Source organism: Podarcis cretensis, assembly GCF_951804945.1.
Source record: "Podarcis cretensis genome assembly, chromosome: 11".
Classification (NCBI taxonomy): domain Eukaryota; kingdom Metazoa; phylum Chordata; class Lepidosauria; order Squamata; family Lacertidae; genus Podarcis; species Podarcis cretensis.
In genome coordinates this window covers 66,041,011-66,061,777 of record NC_137180.1, presented here as the reverse complement: position 1 = coordinate 66,061,777, position 20,767 = coordinate 66,041,011, and the positions used below count along the sequence as shown (strand labels likewise).

The window sequence follows — 20,767 nt, the reverse complement described above, 5'->3', positions numbered from 1 at the left end:
TCGTTACACTCCCAACATTTATTATCGGGCAAATGATAAATTTTTGCAAGCTTGACTGGGGTCATGTACCATCTGTACATCATTTTCATAATATTCTCTCTTAAGGCATTGCATGCCGTAAATTTCATACCGGTAGTCCATAACTGTTCCCAGTCAGCAAACATAATGTTATGTCCAACATCTTGTGCCCATTTAATCATAGCAGACTTCACCCTTTCATCCTGAGTGTTCCATTTCAACAGCAAGTTATACATCTTTGACAATTGTATGTTATAAACATGCAACACCAGATGGCGCCAGAGAGCAGAAGACATTTCTTTAGCATTTATACATAGGGCTTTTTAAAAATAATGATTTAATTTCTGACTTATTTATAGTGGTCCCCCCCCCTGTGTGTAGATCCACCCCTAGAACAAGGGGATTACTCCACAGAACAGGAAACCAGGAAGCCCCAAGGAATGTGCCTGGTGCCTCACCGTGGGCAGAGGGAGGGGTCTGAGACCTAGAAAATAGTCGGGGGGGGGGCACACATTCTGAGCCCCAGCTCATGAGGAGGGAGTCTATTTCATGGATCTGAGCGGAGGGCCTTGTTTCCTTCTGCTCTTCCCAGAGGGTGTTTGCCGTCAGCTCCCCTGTGACAATTCCTTCCTTCTCTGAGTAGGACGTAGTTGGATACAACTCATAATAATTCCAGAACACATTATTTCCTCCATTTCTGACTACCGTGTTGGTGGTTTTGCCTGCTCTTCTTGAACTGGCAAAACGAAAGAGTTGCCAAAGAGCCTCCTTGCAGGTCGGCAGCTGGAAGCTCCGTGGAAAAGTAATTTCAGCCTGCAATTAGTGATTGAATACAATACGGAGTTGTCAGACCAGGCGCTGACCATCGTCTTATATCTTATTTATTCTGACTTACCTGTGATGTCAGTGAGAGGTCCTTCCATTTTAACAGAGCAGGAGCTGAACAAAGCTCACTTCCGCTATCTGCAGCCATGGACAAAATTTAGCTTGATTTTGCTTGGGGATCAGCTGGGAGGGGCATATGCCAGGGCGAGAAGGGCCAAAGGGCCTCTGAGCACGTGCGGAGGGCCAGGAGTTGCAGTGGGGTCTTCTCTTTGGATTAGGGAAAAATCCAGACACCCCTCTACCCCCACCCCCAATTTCCCTAAACTGGTGGAGGGTCTGGATTGGTGCATTGACCAGGCTGGACTGCGTCAAAAGAAGAGGAGCAGACTGGAGGCGGAATGCTGCTGTGACCATTGGGCAGCGCTGCCTCTGGGTCGTTTGGGAAAGCTTGCAAGCCCTCCCCATGTTTTCTCTCTCCCCCAAGGGGATGGGGGCATCTTCCAGAGGTCTCCACACACCTTGCTCTCCCCCCTCTGTACAATCCAAAGGGGAAAGATGGCTGAGGGTTGGTGGTGCAATGAGGCGCCTCCATTCATTCTCCCCCAGCCCCATCGTAATGGAAAACACACACCCCCCAGCCCAAATGCTGCAGCCTGGCTGGCTCAGCCCATCTTGGAATGAGCAGACCAAGCCCCAAAAGCCCTGTGGGTCTGGCCAGCAGGAAAAGCCCCCTTTGCTGAGTCTCCTGGCCCCCCCCCCAAGATCCCCCTACTGCCCCCTCCACTTCAACCAATGAGCCCCGTTCGCTGAAAGACCACAGGGAGATGCAGAGCATTTTCATTTGCTGTTTTATTACAAAGGGTTGTACAAATGGAAGACCAAAGTCTGTGGGGCGCCCCACGGCCTCACCTATATTTCCCTCCCACCCAGAGCAGTGCAAATGTGGCCTCCTCCCTCCCCATAATCTGAAGCCCTGAGAGGGACCCAACCGGGACTGGTTCTGCCCTTCCCTGAGCATCAGCCACCCACCCCAGCATGAGCCCCGCTTTGCCATGGGGCAAGGGCCACCGGTGGCCAGGGGCCTTCCTGCCACGGACAGCAACAAAGTCCCAAAGTTAGGGGGTGGGAGAAGTTGACCTGGCCTGGCAGCATCACTCCCCCCCCCCCCCATAAGGTGCTTTGGGAAGAATAGCCGAGACCCATGGGGAGCAGACGTCGCCCACTGCCAGCACCGAGGGGCCCCAGCCGTGCCACTCCCCATGCCATCTTTGGAATCGAGGAAGGGCATCATGACCACACAGAGGGAAGAGTGGACCAGGCTAGCAGCCCAGCCCCACCCAGACCCCAGCATCTCACCCATTCAGCCACGTGGGACGGCACTCTCCGCCCCAAACTGTATCCAGGCTCCCAGCCGAGGGGGCTCTCGAGTCTCTGGGGGCGTCCTGGCAGGGCCCCTCCACGCTTTGCCAAATCCACGCCTCCTGCTTCCAGGAATCCTCTGGGGCCAAGGCCTCATCCTGCCACATCGAGCAGCTGGTCACCACGCTGGAAACGGCACCCATGGCCTCTCCGCAACTGTCGTCTCCTGTTACATGGTTCTGGGCGGATTGGGCCCGCCTCTCCTGGAAGAGCTTCAGGGGTCCATGGAGAGGAGAAGGGACCGGCCTCTCTTCTGGAAAGGGCTGTGGTGCAGGGGCCACGGGGTCCCCTCTTCCTTCTCTCCCCTGGGGACCCCCTTCCTCCTCCAGGGAGCTCCGCGTGGTGCCCCATCTCCTCTCTCGCTCCCCAGGACCAAACAGTCTGGCCCCTGGGGGCCCGGGGCCCACAGAAAAAGAGGGCCCCCTTTGCCCAGGCTGTACTGCCAGCTCTGCTGTCCCTGGTTCACGGAGCCCCCTCGCCCCCCCCTTGCACCTCACTTCTGCCTGTACTTCTCGCTGTTGGGGGAGAAGGACCTGGTGACGCCAAAGGGGTGCATGTTCCTCCCCGAGGTGATGAGGGCCCCAAAGCCGTACTGGTGGGAGAAGGCGTAGCCGGAGCGGCGGGAGGCCTTGCGCTGCAGGCGCCGCTTGGGGGACGGAGGCAGCTGCCCCTTCTGAAGCTGCTTCACCATGTGCAAGACCTGCGGGCGGAAGGAGAGAGAGGAAAAGCTGCGCGGAGGGAGGAGGAAGGGCAGGCGGAAGCGTCGGCTGGGAGCAGGGGCAGGGGAGTTGTGGGGCTCTCTCCTTCTTGGATGCCTTGAAGCAGAGGCCGTCTGTCAGGGATGCTTTAGGGTTGAGCTAGAGAACCTCTGGGGGTCCCTTCCAACTCTACAGTTCTAGGGACCTCTTTCTAAACTGTATTTTAAATTCCCCCCCTCTCTCTTTTTCCCCTATTAAGTTTTTACTGTGATTTTATTGGTGTTAGCTGCCCTGAGCCTGGCTCTGGCTGGGGAGGGCAGGGTATAAATAAATATTATTATTATTATTATTATTATTATTATTATTATTATTATTATTTTCTCCCCTAAGCCTCAGAAAAGTTGTGGCAGATTAAGCCGCCGCAGCTTCTCATTTCTATCTGCCAGGAGTGCAGGGGATGGGGCGGCCTGGAGAGGACAGAAATTCAAGAAAGCAACAAGGAGGACTGCCAAAGGGCCCTTCAGGTATCACCAACGCACAGGTGCCATCTCCATCTCACAGCCAAGATTGTGGGTGGCTGCAACAACTTTGCCCATTGACTCTGAGGGGGCCCAGCACCCACAAAGATTTTAATGTGGGTGTCGAAGCAACCACAGCCTCCTGGAGTTGACCGCATGGCACCAATGGGTCACCGGCAACAGGCTTTCCCCCTGGCCCAGATTTCCCTACAGATTTTGATGTCAGCGAAGTTGTGCGGATGCTGCGTATACTTATGCAAGTGAGGAGCCCCACCCCCCCCACCAACCCTGCCCTGCTCAGGAGACTCCCTCGTTCTGGCCCTTTTAAAGAAAAGATGCCCAGGGAATTCATACAAGCCTGGGAGCAAAAGGGGAAGACAATCTGGGCGTGCAACTATTCCCATGCTTAAAACAGGAATATCGTAAAAAGAAATGGAAATGTTCTGTTCCTAACCGCCAGGAAAGGCAGTTTCTGTAACTCAAGATTGCAGCAAACCCTGGGGGCTGAGTGGGGAGGGAAAGGGGTCCCTGCAGGGCCAAGATGCAGCCATGGAGATCAGGGCAGGCTCCCCCCTGCGCCCCCCAGGGCACCAGACTTTGGGGCTGGCAGGCGGAGAGGAAGCAGCAGGGGGCAGCAGAGATGCATGGCTGCTCTGGCAGATTAGGCTCTCAAGGGAGCCTTCCTGGGTCTTAAGGCTTCTTTGTTTGTTTGGGTCTGAAATGTTCAAAATAGCATTTTTCAATGTTAATATTTTTTCCTTGGCTAGCTTTGCTGCATTAAATGTGAATCCTGTACCCGGCTTTCTTATTTGGAATGTCTTATTTGGAAATCTTTAAGACCGTTTTACTATTTTTGTTTGTTATGCTGCTTCGAATGTATATTTTGTATTTCATCTGCTTCCATAATGTTTTTTTTTTTTTTGGTGTTTTAATGTTTAAACCACTTTGAGATTCCCCCACCCCCAAAACAAAACAATATAGAAATAAACTGAATAAAGTCAGCAATGATAACTCCAGTTTGGGCATGCTCTCAGCTGCACCCTGACTAGAGATTTCAGATTTCTTTCACAGCAGGGTGGTGGTGGCTTCAGCCGGCCACAGCCCACAGGAGGAGTGGGGGGGGGTCACAGTCCCTGAGCTGCGCCTCCCCCCCCCCACTTCTTTCTAAAAATAGCCCTCTCCTCCTGCCCCAGTTCCTCTTAATCCATGTCCATAATCCACACTCGCCTCTCAGCCACAGATGGCCCGGGTCACTTGGCCCCTGGGATGGCAGGAAGCATCGCAGAAGCAGGCAGAGGCCGAGTGAGGGGCAGCTCCTTGTGCCCCCTCTCGCCTCACCACTTAGAGGCAAGCAGCCCCCCCCCCAGAAGCACCTGTGGCCTCTACTTGCCAGGAGGAGGGGGCCTTACCTGGTCGCTGATGGTGGGCTTGAGCTGCACCTTCAGGAAGCGGAAGCCGACGACGGGGAGGACGCAGAGGGTGACGCAGAGGAAGATGGACAGCCAGACGTTGGGCTGGTTCAGGGTGTTCCGAGCCGAGCCTGGCAGGGAGAATAAGAAGCGGGCAGGCGATGCAGCTGCCTGAGACTGCTGCTGGGACACAGTGGGCAGAACAAGCAGGGCTGGAGGTCCTGGGGGTCAGCGATTGGCGGAGAAACTGATTCCCAAGTTGAGGGTCGCTTTCAGGACATGGGACTCTACGTGGGGCTGCCCTTGAGACTGACCCAGAAACTCCAGCGGGTGCAGAATGCCGCGGCGAGGCTCCTTACGGGGTCCTCACTGTGGGATCGCATTCACCCAGTGCTATGCCAACTGCACTGGCTCCCGGTGGAGGACAGGATCAGGTTTTAACCTTCAAAGCCCTATACGGCCTAGGACCCTCGTACCTACGGGACCGCCTCTCCTGGTATGTCCCACGGAGGACATTACAGTCTTCAGACAAAAACACCTTGGAGATCCAGGGCCACAGGGAGGTTAGGCTGGCCTCAACCAGAGCCAGGGCTTTTTCGGCTGTGGCTCCGACCTGGTGGAACGCTCTGTCCCAAGAGACTAGGGCCCTGCGGGACTTGACATCCTTCCGCAGGGCCTGCAAGACAGAGCCGTTGGCCAAGGCACAGTCTGACCCCCTCCTTTGGTAATTCTTCATAGAACTCTAGCCCAGTGGTTGCCATCAATTTGATTTGAATTGATTTTAGAATGCTGTGTTATTTTTATTGTTGTTAGTTGCTGGGGAGGGTGGGATATAAATAAAATTTATGATGATGATGATGATGATGATGATGATGATGATGATGATGCTGCAGGGGCCAGAGGGAACGAGGAGCCTCCAGGGTCCTGTTGCTCCGGAGGCCCTTCCTGCCTGTGATTCCTGCATAGCAAGGGGTTGAGCTGGATGACCCCTGGGGGTCTCTTTCGGCTCTACAGTTCCATGATTCTGTGATTCCACACCTGCCTTTCTGCCCCTTCGCCTCTGAAGGACACCGTTGCCCAAGGAGCATCATCATAGCACCACAGAACTGCAGAGTTAGAAATGGGTCCCGAGGGTCATCTAGCCCAACCCCCTGCAATGCAGGTGCCCGCCACCCTCTGCCCCCGATTGCAGCCCTTGGCACCACCTGTTCCCCCAGCTGCCTTTGCTCAGGGCTCCCCAGGGCCCCTTTGCACGCCCAAGGACCGTTCTGTGGAGCTGACGCCAGCATTCAACAGGGGCTGGCTCCCCCCTGCCCTTGTCCCTGGAAGAAGGTGGCTCTACGGCCCACGAGCCAGAAAGGGGGCTGCCTGCCGACCCCCCCGATACCCACCGACGAAGGGGAAGGAGCCGGTGAAGATGAGGTAGGTGCCGTCGCTGTACATGGTGAAGGTGATGGCAAAGTACATGGCCAGGCTGCCCCAGATGAAGAGCTGGTTGACGGCCGTCCAGTAGGCAGTGTCCAGGCCCATCTGCAAGAGGGAGGCCAAGGAGAGCGTGAGAGAAGGAGGACAGCAGGAGAACCCGTGATCAGGCCAGGGGCCCCTCCAGACGCCAGTTCTCTCAGGGGCCAAACAGATGCCCCACAGGGGAGACTGGCAAGCAAGCCTCTCAAAAGCATGGCTGCCTCCTGGCCAGGAGCCCTCGAAAGCCCTCTCCTCCTCTATGAATTTGTCCAATCCTCTTTTAAAGCCGTCACAACACCCAGTGGCAGGGAGTTCCAAAGTTTAACTATGTGCTGTGTGAAGAAGCCCTTTCTTTTCTCTGGCCTGGATCTTCTTCCCACATTCAGCTTCCCTGGATGCCCAGATAGTTCTAGAGAGAGGGAGGGAGAAAAACTCCGTCCCTTCCCTCAATGCCTGGCATTTTGTAAACCTCTATTGTGCCCCCTCTTCCCTGCCTTTTTTCTAAACTGAAAAGTCCTCAGCGCTGCAGTTTTTCTTCCCTGGGGAGTCACTGTACAGTCAAACCTTGTTGTCGAACGTAATCCGTTCCAGGAGCCTGTTTGGCTTCCAAAATGTTCAACAACCAAGGCGCAGCTTCTAATCCCCTTCCCCTCTTTCCTTTTTCCTTTCTCCTTCTGTGATGGAACTCCCATTTGGGGACTTCCCTGGCTTTTTTCTGGCCCACGTAGTTGGCCTTGGTGAAGATTTGACGTTTTCATCCCCAAAAAGTTTTTGATTTGAGTTTCTACTGAAATGAGGCTGCATTTTAATGTTGTGTTTTAATCCTATTCTTAAGTTGTATTTTAATCAATTGTTTTTATACCTGGTGTCCGGTCTTGGCTGGGGAGGGCAGGGTATAAATAAAATTTATTATATTATTATTATGAATTGGCTGCAAGAGCCTCTTGCATTCAAGAGGAAGCTGCGTCAGACTTTTGGCTTCCAAAAAAAATGTTCAGAAAACGGAGCATTTGCTTGGGTTTTTGGCGTTTGGGAGCCAAAACATTCCAAAACAGAGGTGTTCTGTTTGACTGTTTCCCATTGCTCTCTCTCTCTCTCCCCTCCCCTCTGTTCTCTGCTATGCTGAAGAGGTCTCCATCCCACCCTAAACTCCCCAAGGAACTCCAGCCTCCCAGAAACAGGAACAGGCATTGACCCTTGCTTCTCTCACTCCAGGCAAGGCCATTCATTTGCAAAATCCTAACCCCGCTCCCATATCTCCTGCCACCCCATGGACCACTTGGAAGCTGCTGAGGGTGTGAGCTCCTACCAGCCCCCCCACTGAGGTCCAGCGCCGAGGGCCTTCTGGCGATTCCCTCCCTGCGAGAAGCCAAGTTACAGGGAACCAGGCAGAGGGCCTTCTTGGTGGTGGCGCCCGCCCTGTGGAACACCCTCCCACCAGATGTCAAAGAGAATAACAACTACCAGACTTTTAGAAGACATCTGAAGGCAGCCCTGTTTAGGGAAGCTTTTAATGTTTAAGAGGTTATTGTATTTTAGTGTTTTGTTGGAAGCCGCCCAGGGTGGCTGGGGAAACCAAGCCAGATGGGCGGGGTATAAATATATTATTATTATTATTATTATTATTATTATTATTATTATTATCAGACCAGAATAAATTCTGGCCCACTTTAACACGCCCTGAAATATCCCCGGAGTCGAGAGTGGATTTCATGCTCTTTATTCAGCTCATAGTGGTGAGGAGGAATGGAAGTTCCCCCAGAATGTCTGCTTTATATATGTTATTTACACAATGGGCCCCCTGTGATTGGCTAATTCCAGGATTCACCTGTAGGCCAATCAGGTTGCAGATTCCCTTCTACCTGAAGCTGGATTGGGTGGCTCCTGTGGACCAATCAGACTGCTGCATCCTGGACCCTATTGTTCTAGGACCAATCAGACTGCTGCCTTTTGGATCCTATTCAACTCAGTACATAACACTCCCCATCCCAATTTGTCATTTTGCTGCATCAGCTGAGGACAGGAAGTCCTGCATTCTCCCCACGGGCCTGGCAGAGGCCCCAGGGCCCCACACAAGCCCCGCCCATGGCAGGCAGCGACTCCTTACCTGGACGGAGACCACAATGAGCAGGCAGGTCTGGGCCATGAGTGCGAAGGACTGGTAGTCGGCGATGGCCTTCCCGTCGCTCCTCAGGGAGTCAAAGAGGGTCCCGTAGGGGACGAAGAAGAGGACCAGGGAGCTGTAGACGCTGTAGAGGACACACTTGACAAACTCCTTCTTGTTGAAGTAGAGGTTCTGCTGGCCAGGCATGTAGAGCTGCGGGAATTGCAGGCTCCACCGGTCATCCACGTCCTGGGGGTGGAAAGTGGAGGGTGTGTTTTTGAGATGGCAAATAAGGCGGCTGCCCACCCCTCCTCGCCCACCCTGCAGTATCCGCCCTCGACACCCACCACTTCTGCAAAGCCTCTAGCTCAAACTGGCAGAACTCACTCACCCTCAAACCAAAAGTAAGTTGAAGCCATGCAGGGCTGGCCCACCTATGAGGCAACTGCCTCAGGCGGCAAGACCAACAGGAGAAGCAGATTCGGACGCAGATCTTTATCCCCACCCCCTCCTTGCTCTGGATATAGATCTTCTCTCAGCCCTTCTTCCCTGGCAGGAAGGGGGCACCTTTTTGTGGCTTGCCTCAGGTGGCAAAGTGTCTTGGGCCGGCCTGACAAACCATAATAATATGCAACCCTGCAATGCTTTGGGGTCTATTGTGACACAGACCCACATCTTTTCCCTTTCCCTCCATCTGCACAAGGCTGTGACGGGCTGTTTTGTACGTGGATTAGAGATGGCCACCTAGATCGCCACCTGCCCCATACAAGAGCCCCATTCCAGATGCAACATCAGCACCTCTGACCCACCAGTTATTCCCAACTGACAGACTGCTCCCCTGCTCTTTCACTTAGGAATGTTCTTCTAAGTTTCTGGTTTTATATACAGTCATACCTCGGGATAAATACGCTTCAGGTTGAGTGCGTTACTTCCGGGTTTCGCCGCTCACGCATGTGCAGACAGTAAAAATGACGTCACGCACACGCGCAGATGTGCTGTTGTGTCTTACGTTCTGTTCGGGATGCGAACGGGGCTCCAGAACGGATCTAGTTCGCATCCCAAGGTAGCACTGTATAAGATTTTATTAAAGCTTCTCATAATACAGTACAATAAAAAACAGACTACAGTGGACCCTCTGGATACAAACTTAATTCGTTCCAGGGTCCGTTTGCACCCTGAAAATTACATAAATAGAGGTGCGCTTCTGCGCATGCATACGGCGCGATTTAGTGCTTCTGTGCATGCATACACAGCACAACCCAGAAGAATACACTTCCGGGTTTGCTGTGGCCGTAACCCGAAGGTTCTGTATCCAGAGGGATACGTAAGTAGAGGTATGACTGTATTCCCAAAAACCCCAGAAAGAGCAAGAAGAAGAATTCAAGGTGGATCTTAAGCCTTGTATCACACAGAAATGGGAGGACCATCTTGACTCTCGCCTGAGAGCATCTCTTGCTTCCCCCATTGTCCCACCTCAGATGATCTTCCCTTCCCTGCCCCGCACTAAGGGGTCCTTCCCCTGCCATCCTTCACCAAGAAGCCTCAGCGAAAATTGCTTCCACCCGCTGGTCTTAGCCTGGACCTCTAGGCTTCCAACCCTGGATACTCCCCGTTTGGAAAATGCTTTCCTCCCCTCCCAGCCCAGCCCTGTGACAGGGAGGAACCCAGCGCACACTCCTGGGCTGAGCATGCCGGTGCCCACCTGCGCATGCCTGTCTACCTGTGCCGTGTGTGTGCCTGTGTGTTGGAGGGGCAGCCAGACCCCAGGGCAGCCCCCAGGCAGAGAGAGGCAAGTCACCCCGATGGCAGGACTGGGGCCAGAAACAGAGCCCTCTGCTCCCAGTTGTGGGGCACACTCCTGACCGAATGAAGAGGGCAGCTAACAAATCAAGGAGGCGTACCTGGTCAAAGAGGCTCATTCCCAGGACAGGTAAGGAGGTGTACACCATGTTGTAAAGAGTGATGAACCATTCGTCATACACCGTCTGCAGAGACCAAGAGAGGGGGGAAATGAGAAAAGCCCCATGCAGAGCAGCAGCAGAGGAGCAGTGCCAGGCGCAAGGGCCCAAGGGTGCGTCGGGTGGCCTCTGGTGCAAGCGGGTGGGTGTCCCAAGGGAGGGCTAGCAAGAGAGGAGAACAAGGCCCAGGCAGCTGCTGGGAAGCCAAGGGTGTAAATCTGTGGTCGAAAGACAGGGGCAGAAATAAGGAGCCCACAGGGCATGGTCTAAGGTGAGTATCTCAGTGGGGAGGTAAAAGGTAAAGGGACCCCTGACCGTTAGGTCCAGTCGTGGCTGACTCTGGGGTTGCGGCACTAAGCCGCTTCTGACAAACCAGAGCAGTGCACGGAAATGCCGTTTACCTTCCCACCGGAGTGGTACCTATTTATCTACTCACACTTGGACGTGCTTTCGAACTGCTAGGTGGGCAGGAGCAGGGACCGAGCAACGGGAGCTCACCCCGTCATGGGGATTCGAACCGCTGACCTTCTGATCGGCAAACCGAAGAGGCTCAGTGGTTTAACCCACAGCGCCACCCGCATCCCTTTCAGTGGGGAGAACCAGGTGGAAATCTCCGCTCAGCAGTGAATTGGGGAGGGGGTGTCTGGAAATGGCCTCCTCTGTCAGCCAGGACAGAGGTGAAAATATTGTGAATTTTTTTGGGTGGGGTGGTGTCGGTGTCAGCGTGCGCCATGCACCAAATCAGTGACAAATCAGCCTTAGTCCTGGAGTTGCGTCTTGAGGTGCCGCGTGCAACCACAGAAACTGGTTTGGGACTGCTTTGGCAAGCTTGCTCTCGGACTCACTACCCCCACAGATAGAGGAGCCCCAAAACAGGGAGGTCCTCAGGACACCGTGCGCGTGGAGCCCCTCAATTCACAACAATATTAAGGATCATAGAACTGTAGAGCTGGAAGGGATCCCAAAGGCCGTCTGGCCTGACCCCGTGCCGTGAAGGGATCACAGCTAAAGCAAGCTGCTGCAAGTTGGCAGGAGACCTTTGGAAAGGGAAGGAGCCTTCTCGTGTCACTGATCCCCAGGACTGCAGGAGCACCCCTCCTGCACCCCACCTGGTGCCCATGAACAAAGCTCTGTGCAAAGTCCCTGGGGTGTTCTGGAGCCCTTGGCGCCTGCAAAGAATGGTTGTGAGCATCCTGCATTGCGGGGGGTTGGAACAGATGACCCTTGATGTCCCTCCCAGCTCCACAGTGCTAGGACAACATTTTGGAGGTCCCAGGTCGCAAGGTGGTTACATTGGTCTCAATTAGGGCCAGGGCCTTTTCAGTACTGGCCCCGACTTGGTGGAACGCTCTGTCCCAAGAGACTAGGGCCCTGCGGGACTTGACATCTTTCCGCAGGGCCTGCAAGACAGAGCTGTTCCACCTGGCCTTTGGTCTGGACTCGGTCTGACCCTTATGTATCCCTCCCTTAAGGTCTTGATCTATCGGCTACTTTAAAAATGAGGCTGCATTTTAAATTGCATTTTAACCTGTATTTTAAATTGGGTTTTCCCCATCCCTTCCCACCTATTATGTTTTTACTGTGATTTTATTGGTGTTAGCCGCCCTGAGCCCGGCTCTGGCCGGGGAGGGTGGGGCATAAATATCATTAATTGTTGTTGTTGTTGTTGTTGTTGTTGTTGTTATCCAAGGCAGGAAGCTTCCTCCGCCCTTCCTGAACTGTCCCCTCCTGCAAAAGACCCCTCCCTGGCAACAGGTGAAATGCAAAAATGAATGAGGGAGTGAAAATCTCAGAGAAGATGGAGAGAACAAAAGGCAAAAGGCAGAGGAAAGACCAGCTGGCCAGAGTGTGAACATGCAAGGAGGGCAGCAGTCAGAAAGAGGGGCAGGGAAGGTGGGGCCCAGCACCCCCAGAGCGCAGGTGCCTGGAGGGTGGGGAGCCCAACGAGGCATTGCCCAGCTCCAGAAGATCCCAAGGGGTGCTCTGTGCAGGCTCAGAGTCTGGATTTGGGGCTGCACGGATCCAGCAAAGCCTGGCAGTCAGTCCAGCACAAACTGCTTGGAGGTGTTTTGTTTTTTTAATGGCAATCAAGCAATATATAATTTTTTTGATTTTTTTTTTAAAAAGACATAAATTAACTGAGTAGCTCCGCTCTCAGGAGATGTACTGGGGTTCTCAGTTCTTGCTCGCTCCTGTCAGAGGAAACGTTGGCAATTCCCGGCAATTTTAAGCGGCGGTCAGCAGAGAGCAGCAGAGGCCTGCCAGAACGGCCGTCGCCTGCCGGCAGGGCTCACCTGTGCAGAGAATCCGGAGAAGAAGCCGTACCAGAAGTGGACCAGCGTGAAGGCGAAGTTCTTGTAGAAGAAGTAGGCCAGGAACTTGCACATGCGGATGTAGGACCAGCGTCCGTGGACCAGGAGCAGCCGCTGCAAGTAGCGGAACTGCGCAAAGGAGAAGTCGCTGGACAGCACGGCCTGCATCCCCTCCTGGCCACTGATGCCAACGCCAATGTGGGCGGCTGGAAGAGAGGGAGAGGGAGCCCGGAAGCAGCCGCGTCAGGCCAAGGGGGTCCAGCGCCCGGCTGGAAAGGGGGCCACAAACAGCAGCAGCAGCAGCAGCCTCTGCCCTTGTGCTTCCAGCAACTGGCACTCAGGGGCATCCAATGGGGCAATAATTGGCATGAGTCTGTGCCCCCTGCCAGCCCCCTGCCTGTGCCCACCTCTCTTACACAGGTTTCCCCCACCATCTGCTTTCTTACAAATAAAGTGGGGGAGGGGAGGGTCGACTCTTGACTCATTTCATTACTATACCTCTTTAAATTTTTAAGAAAAAAACCTCAAGGCGCTTTACGACCTACATTCAAACATCAAACAGCACATTTCAAAACAAAACATACAGAAGAACATCAGCTGCACCATATACATTCAAAACGAGTCGTTAGCAGGAAACTGATTTCAAAACAAAGCCTTACAAAGGAAGGTCGAGAACACACATTTGAAAGAGCATAATTAGCAAGAGAATAAGACATTATCGTATTAAACACGGGATTGAGAGAGTAAGTAGAGATTATCTTCCCATCGAAGGAGGGCTCTCTGCCTACTTCTGCACCTCGGCAGAGCCAGAGAAGAGCCTCCTGGATCAGGCCCGTGGGGGCCCATCTGGTCCGGCCTCCTGCTCTCAGAGTGGCCAAGCAGATTCCTCATATGGGAAACCTGCTAGCAGGATCTGACCCCAAGAGCCCCCCCCCTCCTGGGGTTTCCAGGATCATTGCTGCCTCCAGCGAGGAAGGCAGAGAATGGCCATCCAGGCTAGGAGCCACCGATAGTCCTCTCCTCCATGGATAACTCTAATCCTCTTTTAAATCTCCGGGATCAGGGCCAGAGAGAGAGCACAGCCCCAACCCCACTGGCCTCCCCCTTCCTCATCAAATAGAGCCCCCACCCCGTAGCAGATTCCTCTTCTAGCGACAGTCCCAGGTGGGGCTCATCATCCCTGGGAAGTTGCTATGGGGCACCCCTCTCTTGGGGCTGGGGGGCTGGGTGTCCTTCCCACCCCACCCTTGTTTTGCATGTGAGGTCCTTTTAATCCATCCCATTATTCCCCACACTGCTCAGAAACCGCAGCATCTCGCTTGACAGCCAATTACGCACATTTAACTAACGAGAGCATTGGATGCGCCCGAAGGCTGACGGGCTGCTGTGGAGATTTTTGCAGCGCAATGAGCCGATGAAGTCCTGAAGCTGCTTCTCCCTGGGACTCCTGAGGCTGGATCCTGCCTTCAGTGGCCCAGGTGCCCCCCCTCTCACAAAGGTACCCCCCTAGGCTTCTGATGGGCTTGCAGGGCCCTCACCCTTGATCATGCTGACGTCGTTGGCCCCGTCCCCGATGGCCAGCGTGACGGCGTTCTTGTACTTCTTCACCAGCTCCACCACCTGCGCCTTCTGCAGAGGCGTCACCCGGCAGCAGATCACCACCTTGCAGAGGCAGGCCGTGCGCACCAGCTCCAGCTCCAGCTCCCCTTCCTGGGCATAGGCCTGCGGGGGGAGACACACACAGGGAGGGTGGGGGGGACAGGAACAGGAGAAGGCAATACATAAGTAGCAGTCAAGTACAACATTCCTCGTTTTCCTAGAGTGGACATGCAGGGGAATATTTGGTCCAGCCAGTCAAAAACTTCCTGTTTCCTCCTGGCTGAGCCATACTTCCTTTGTATGTGACTAGAGGTGGGCGTGACCTTACCTGTCCAGGTAACAAAAGGACAAGGCACGCAGCACTCTCCCTCTTTGACTTTCTCCATCGCTGGAGCAGCTTTTTAGCTAGAAATGCCCTTTTGTCTTTTAGCCAACAGAGGACACCGGGATTATCCCCATATGGAATAGACCCACATGTATACACAGTGGTACCTTGGGTTACAGACGCTTCTGGTTACAGACTCCACTAACCCAGAAATAGTACCTCAGGTTAAGAACTTTGCTTCAGGATGAGAACAGAAATTGTGCGGCAGCAGCAGGAGGCCCTATTAGCTAAAGTGCTGCTTCAGGTTAAGAACAGTTTCAGGTTAAGAACAGACCTCCAGAACGAATTAAGTTCTTAAACCGAAGTACCACTGTATCTGTAACTAAGTCTGCCTTCAGGGATCCCACTGTGAACTGATGCAAGTAAACTTCAGTTTGTACACTGGGAGGGTATGGCTGCAGTAACCTGTGCACCAGGGCTTGCCCCCACCCGTCACTTGCCCTCCACCATACACCCATCAAGTGATACAAAAGAGATATTTACATTTCCCTGTTTCCCAGCCAAGTTAATCACACCCTTTTGTCGTCACCCCGGTTTGTAATTCTTTCTAGAATGGCTACTTGTCTGGCACCCAGGTCAGGGGCAGAGGAAGGGGGGGTGCGGTCCACCCCGGGTGTCACACTGAGGGGGGTGATAAAATGCCAGGTGGCACTCACCACAGGGCCTGCAGCATGCCCGAGCCACGCATCTTTCCTGGGAGAGACGCAGTGGCTTGGGCACCCGCAGGCTCTGCACTACCCTAAACGGTCCGCCCGCTGCCTCCCCCCCCACAGCTGTAGGGCGACTGAGTAGGAAGAGGCAGGCAGGTTCTGTAGGCCCCGCAGTGCACCCTGCCCCTGGGCACGCCACCCCAGGCACCTGAGCGGCTTCCTCCGCCGCTGACCCAGGTGTCAGGATGCCAGAGATTATCACTCAGGCAGAGGGATGGCTGCCCTCCCTCATGTCCCAAGCTCCCCCCTTGGTAGCCATTTCCTTCCTGAACAGAACAACATTGGAATGGCGTGAATCCGATACTGGAGTGATTTTATATGAATTTCTGAAGTTTCCCCAGTGAGCCAGTACATAGATACATTTATCAGTGAATTGTTGCATATGGTAATGTGCAGCGGAGGACAGGAAAAACTGTGATTTGTGGGGCCATTTGCAGAAGTGATTGTGTTGATTTTGGTAGTGGGGGGGGTGTACGATGTCCGCTGGAGGGGCCAACCCTCCTTTCAACCCTTACATAGATTCCTGCAACAGCACCTTGCCACCTCCTTACCAGGCTGTGCCCATTAATGACCAGGCCGTATTCCCCGTTGGGCTGTTCCTCTGGCAAGACCTTGCAGTTGCCAGACTTCTTGACTTGGAGGTCCATCTCATCGTCATCCATGGCGGCCTCCTGCGTCATCGTCTTCCTCGCTTTCCTAAGAGAACACCCACAATAACAAGCACCGCGGAAGCCAGCGGGGAGTTTCCCCAAAACAGTAATAAATTTAATAAATGAAATAAGGGAATAATAAAAAAAAGTTAGCAATATGCAAACAAAGCCAGACTCCCACCCCCTAACTAGTAGACAAGCAGACCATCTCAGCTCCTCCCTGGGAGTAGCCCCCCAGCAGGGCCTGAGCTTAGCAGCGCTCTGCCCACCCGCGGCTGCCAGCAGCTGGCAGTCAGGGCATGCTGGGGGGAGAGAGGGGCCCTCTTGCCTAGTAGCCCCCCGGCAGCCTTGGCGCAGCCTTGGATCTGGAGGGCATGTGAGATGTGATACATAAGTAGCAGTCAAGTACAACATTCCTTGTTTTCTTAGTGTGGACATGCAGGGGGATGTTTGGTCCTGTCAGCAGAAAACTTCCTTTTTCCTCCATAATGGGACATACTTCCTTTGCGTGTGACTAGAGGTGGGCGTGACCGTACCTGTCCAGGTAACAAACGGACAAGGCACGCAGCTCTCTCTCTCTTTGACTTCCTCCGTTGTTGGAGCAGCTTTTTAGCTAGCTATCCCAATACGGGATAGATCCACGTGTATATACTTTGTAACTAAGTCTGCCTGCAGAGATCCAACTGTGAACTGAATGTGAGTATATTTTACACAAGATGGTGGCGTGCTTATTCTTTTAAGAGGGATATAAGGGGACTTACCAGGAATCTAATATTAAGAGGCTTAAACAAGCCTGCAACCAGCTACCCACTGTGTGTTTAAAAGGGGAATGTGAAACTCTGCCAAGTAAAGGAACTTGCTAGCGCAAATTAGGAAGGATGTTAATAAAGAATATACAGTGGTGCCCCACAAGACGAATGCCTCGCAAGACGAAAAACTCGCTAGACGAAAGGGTTTTCCATTTTTTGAGGTGCTTCGCAAGACGAATTTCCCTATGGGCTTGCTTCGCAAGACGAAAACGTCTTGCGGGTTTGCTTCCTTTTTCGTAAAACCGTTAATACCCGGGGAATCCGCGCTCCGCAAGACGAAAAAATCGCAAGACGAAGCAACTCGCGGAACGAATTAATTTCGTCTTGCGAGGCACCACTGTATCCTCTCCTGCCTCCCTGAACATTCGCACAGGGCGGAGAAGGCCTTTACCTGAGTTCATGGCGCACTTCCTCAAAGGTGTCCCCCTGGATGAAGAAGATGTTCTTCATGTCGTCGTAGAGCATGTTGCAGGAGTAGCCGATGTTCACGGCCGTCTCTGGAGAAGGATCACAGAATGGCAGAGTGGGAGGGGGTCCCCTAGTCGAGGCCCCTGCAAGGCGGGAATCTCTGGCAGAGGCCCACCCAACTTCTGCTTCAGCAGCTCCACGGAAGGAGGAGATGCCCCCCATCACGCGACCAGCGTTAGGGCCAGGAGGGATCCACCCCTGGCCCCTTGGGGGACGGACTCTCCCTCTCTCATTCTCCCCTTTCGTGGCAATGCCTCTGCCTGAGATGGACCCTTCAGGCTGGGTCAGCTGACCTGAGGGCCCCCCTCCATCCCGGATGGCCAGGCAGAGGGCAAGAGCCCCTCCTGCACCCTGACATTGGCCCAGGGATTCCTGAAGCTCACTCTCCTTCTCACCTCAGCTTGGAGATGGCCTTGCTGGACTTCTTTTGGAAAACCCACCCAAACACTGGAGATGCTTCAAACACACATTTGAAGTTCACAGCTTTCCTCAAAGAAGCCTGGGAACTGTAGTTTGCAAGGGTGCTGTGAACTGTGGCTCTGGGAGGGGAGAACTACATTTCCCAGGATTCTCTGGGGGAGCTGATGGGCGTTAAATGTGTGTTGGCAATGCTTCAAATGGATTCTTTGCAGTTCATCTCATTTTTCTTGCCTGTGCTTCAAACCACGTCTATCCCCCCTGCGCTCGCTATAAAGGGCTTTAACTTTTCAGTGCTCTTTGTCTCTTTCTCTTTTGCTCCTGTTGTCTTTGCTCTCCTCTCTCGTTACTCTGCTTCTCTCAGACCTCTTATGATCCTGATTTTCTCAGCGTAGTTTCCTTGGCGCATTCCTCGGATTTGGCCCCTCCAAGCCCACCTCTCTTTCCCAGCTCCTCCCATTTGCTGAGACAACTCCAGGATGACTTACGGCTGGGGGGAGCAAGGAGGCCAGCCTTACCCATTTTGAGATTCACCCACCCGGCGTTTCTCACCCAGGGGCAGATCAAGGGAGTTCTGCCCCACTGCGCAGGGAGCAGAGGAGGCCCAAAGTCACCCCCATGAATTGAGAAGGTGCTGCAGTGTTCTTTCCACCCTGTGATGTTACAAAGGATTCTGGGATGCACCTCAGAAGGGGGCAGAATCAATTGCCAGCTGTTCTTTGGGGGGGGGCTGAAAGCAGTGTGTCATCTCCCCCTCTGGCAGTACCTTGCTTGTCTCCAGTGAGCACCCAGATTTTAATCTGCGCTTTCCCCAAGGTCTCAATTGTCTGTGGGACACCGTCTTGCAGCTTGTCCTCGATGGCCGTGGCACCAAGTAACTGCAGAAAGGGGGGGGTCACAAAGGGGTGCTCTGAAAGGGGTGACCAACGGACACCCAGTGAAGTTCGGGGCCCACCCAGACTTTCACTTATCCTGCTGCTTCCCTCCAGGAAAACCCGCCCTATAGCGAGTTGAATTGGAGCAAATGACTGCTGCGTTTTCTGTGGATTGATGTTTGTTCTGATTCAACACTAGAGAGCAGGTTTTCTGGGGAAAGTGGTGAGGCAAACAAAAAACCACTCAGACTCCTGCCTTCTAAGCATGGAACATGGAAGGACAGGTTGAAAGATTCAGGATGGATGGAAGAAAAATCCTTCATCACGCAGTGCAGGGTTAAACTGTGGCTCAAATCCAGTTTGTAGTGTTATACGAATTCTAAGGTCCTATACATATATAAAATAAATGTTCATAAATATACAAGGCAAACACATACATAAGTATATAAACCACGTGTCTGAAACAGTAAAGAAGAACAATCCTGAAGCATTTTGACTCTCCCAGCAACCTCAACTATTTCTTTGCAGTAAGGGAGGAAAATGGGGAAAGCCTTCCCATTGTGTTTTCGCTTACAGATCCTGTCTTAAGGGCATATTTGTGTATGGATAGTATTTCGAAGAATTGATGCTTTTGAATTATGGTGCTGGAGGAGACTCTTGAGAGTCCCATGGACTGCAAGAAGATCAAACCTCTCCATTCTGAAGGAAATCAGCCCTGAGTGCTCACTGGAAGGACAGATTGTGAAGCTGAGGCTCCAGTACTTTGGCCACCTCATGAGAAGAGAAGACTCCCTGGAGAAGACCCTGATGTTGGGAAAGATGGAGGGCACAAGGAGAAGGGGGCGACAGAGGACGAGATGGTTGGATAGTGTTTTCGAGGTTACCAGCATGAGTCTGACCAAGCTGCGGGGGGCAGTGGAGGACAGGAGTGCCTGGCGTTCTCTGGTCCATGGGGTCACGAAGAGTCGGACACGACTAAACGACTAAACAACAACAACAACAGTATTTACCACCTCAAAGGAATGGTCAGTCTACCAGAAAAGGCAATTGATAAGGCCTTATCAGGTATCCTGGCAGACAGGAGAGAAGCAACACTCTCAAATTTCTGCTGGGGACAGCCTTCTTCTGTGATGTATGAATGATGTTTTGGGGGGTGGTCTTGAGCTACAGGGGAGGCAATTTCAAAAGTCTATATAAGAACTGCGTGGGAGTGGGGAGAGCACCCTGTTGCAACAGTTTAATAAAGATCAGGCTTACAAGCTGCTTTGCTTCTCAATATTCTCTGGTTTGCATCTGTTATTTTTCTTCTACCAATAGGGAACCTATTTTAGGACTCTATACGGGCTCTTGGGTACCCCATAAGGAATAAAGGAGCAGTTTTTTCTTATAACAGTAGGTTTCCACAGGCAGCTGCTCAGCCACGATGAGAAGAGGATGCCGAACTGGATGAGCCATTGGTCTTATGTTCTTATGACCTCCTAGAAGACAATCTGGCCCAGCGGAGCCCTGGCTGGCTCCATTCCGCCAGCCTGTGGGGCTCCAGGGAAGCGTCCCAGATGAAGGCGGCTCAGGAAGGCGCTTGCAAATGTGCTCGCACATGGACTCTTAAAATGCAGGAGCAGGAAGGAGCCACGCATCATTGCGAGTCCAGCCCCAGGGCTCAACAAAGAGCTTTTTAATGAGTGGAAAATCAGAAAAGGAAAAGAGATGCACACACTGAAAGGGGGAAGAAGGACATCTCTCCACTGGGGCAGCGAGAATCAGGCAGCATCTGAAAGGCAAAGCCAGGAAGGCACCAAAGGCAGAGGGCTCTACTTTCCTGTAACTCGAACCCACTGCTTTGGGTCCTTACCTCTGGAGCAAGAGAAAGCAAGCCTGCTTGTTATGTTATGCTTCATTGCCATGATTCTTTTTTTGAATGGGTTGACTGTTTAGAAATACTCGGAAATATTAAAATAAACAAGTAACAACGGCATTCCAAGCCGCTTAAGTTGCAAGGCTGATAGAATCACAGAATTGTAGCGCTGGAAGGGACCTCAGGGGTCATCTAGTCCAACCCCCTGCAAGGCAGCAATCTCAGCCAACCCTCACCCTGGCTGACCAATCCCTATTTGCTCCTGTTCGGTGTC

The 20,767-nt window shown here is 53.0% G+C and overlaps 1 protein-coding gene across 5 annotated transcripts in view; it reads right to left on the bottom strand.

Moving 5' to 3' along the window:
• Positions 1–1,674: 1,674 nt before the first annotated feature.
• The window catches only part of LOC307226186 (phospholipid-transporting ATPase ID-like), a 74,730-nt gene continuing 55,637 nt past the window's right edge, over positions 1,675–20,767 (bottom strand). For all 5 annotated transcript variants that reach the window (XM_079994728.1, XM_079994729.1, XM_079994726.1 and 2 more), the window contains 10 exons: positions 18,530–18,641; positions 17,270–17,375; positions 15,971–16,115; positions 14,264–14,447; positions 12,708–12,931; positions 10,357–10,440; positions 8,459–8,704; positions 6,279–6,417; positions 4,888–5,018; positions 1,675–2,962 (listed from right to left, as the gene is read on the bottom strand). In XM_079994728.1, the coding sequence (XP_079850854.1) occupies positions 2,756–2,962; positions 4,888–5,018; positions 6,279–6,417; positions 8,459–8,704; positions 10,357–10,440; positions 12,708–12,931; positions 14,264–14,447; positions 15,971–16,115; positions 17,270–17,375; positions 18,530–18,641 (1,578 nt within the window). In that variant the 3' untranslated portion in view covers positions 1,675–2,755. The remainder of the gene's footprint in view (positions 2,963–4,887; positions 5,019–6,278; positions 6,418–8,458; positions 8,705–10,356; positions 10,441–12,707; positions 12,932–14,263; positions 14,448–15,970; positions 16,116–17,269; positions 17,376–18,529; positions 18,642–20,767) is intronic.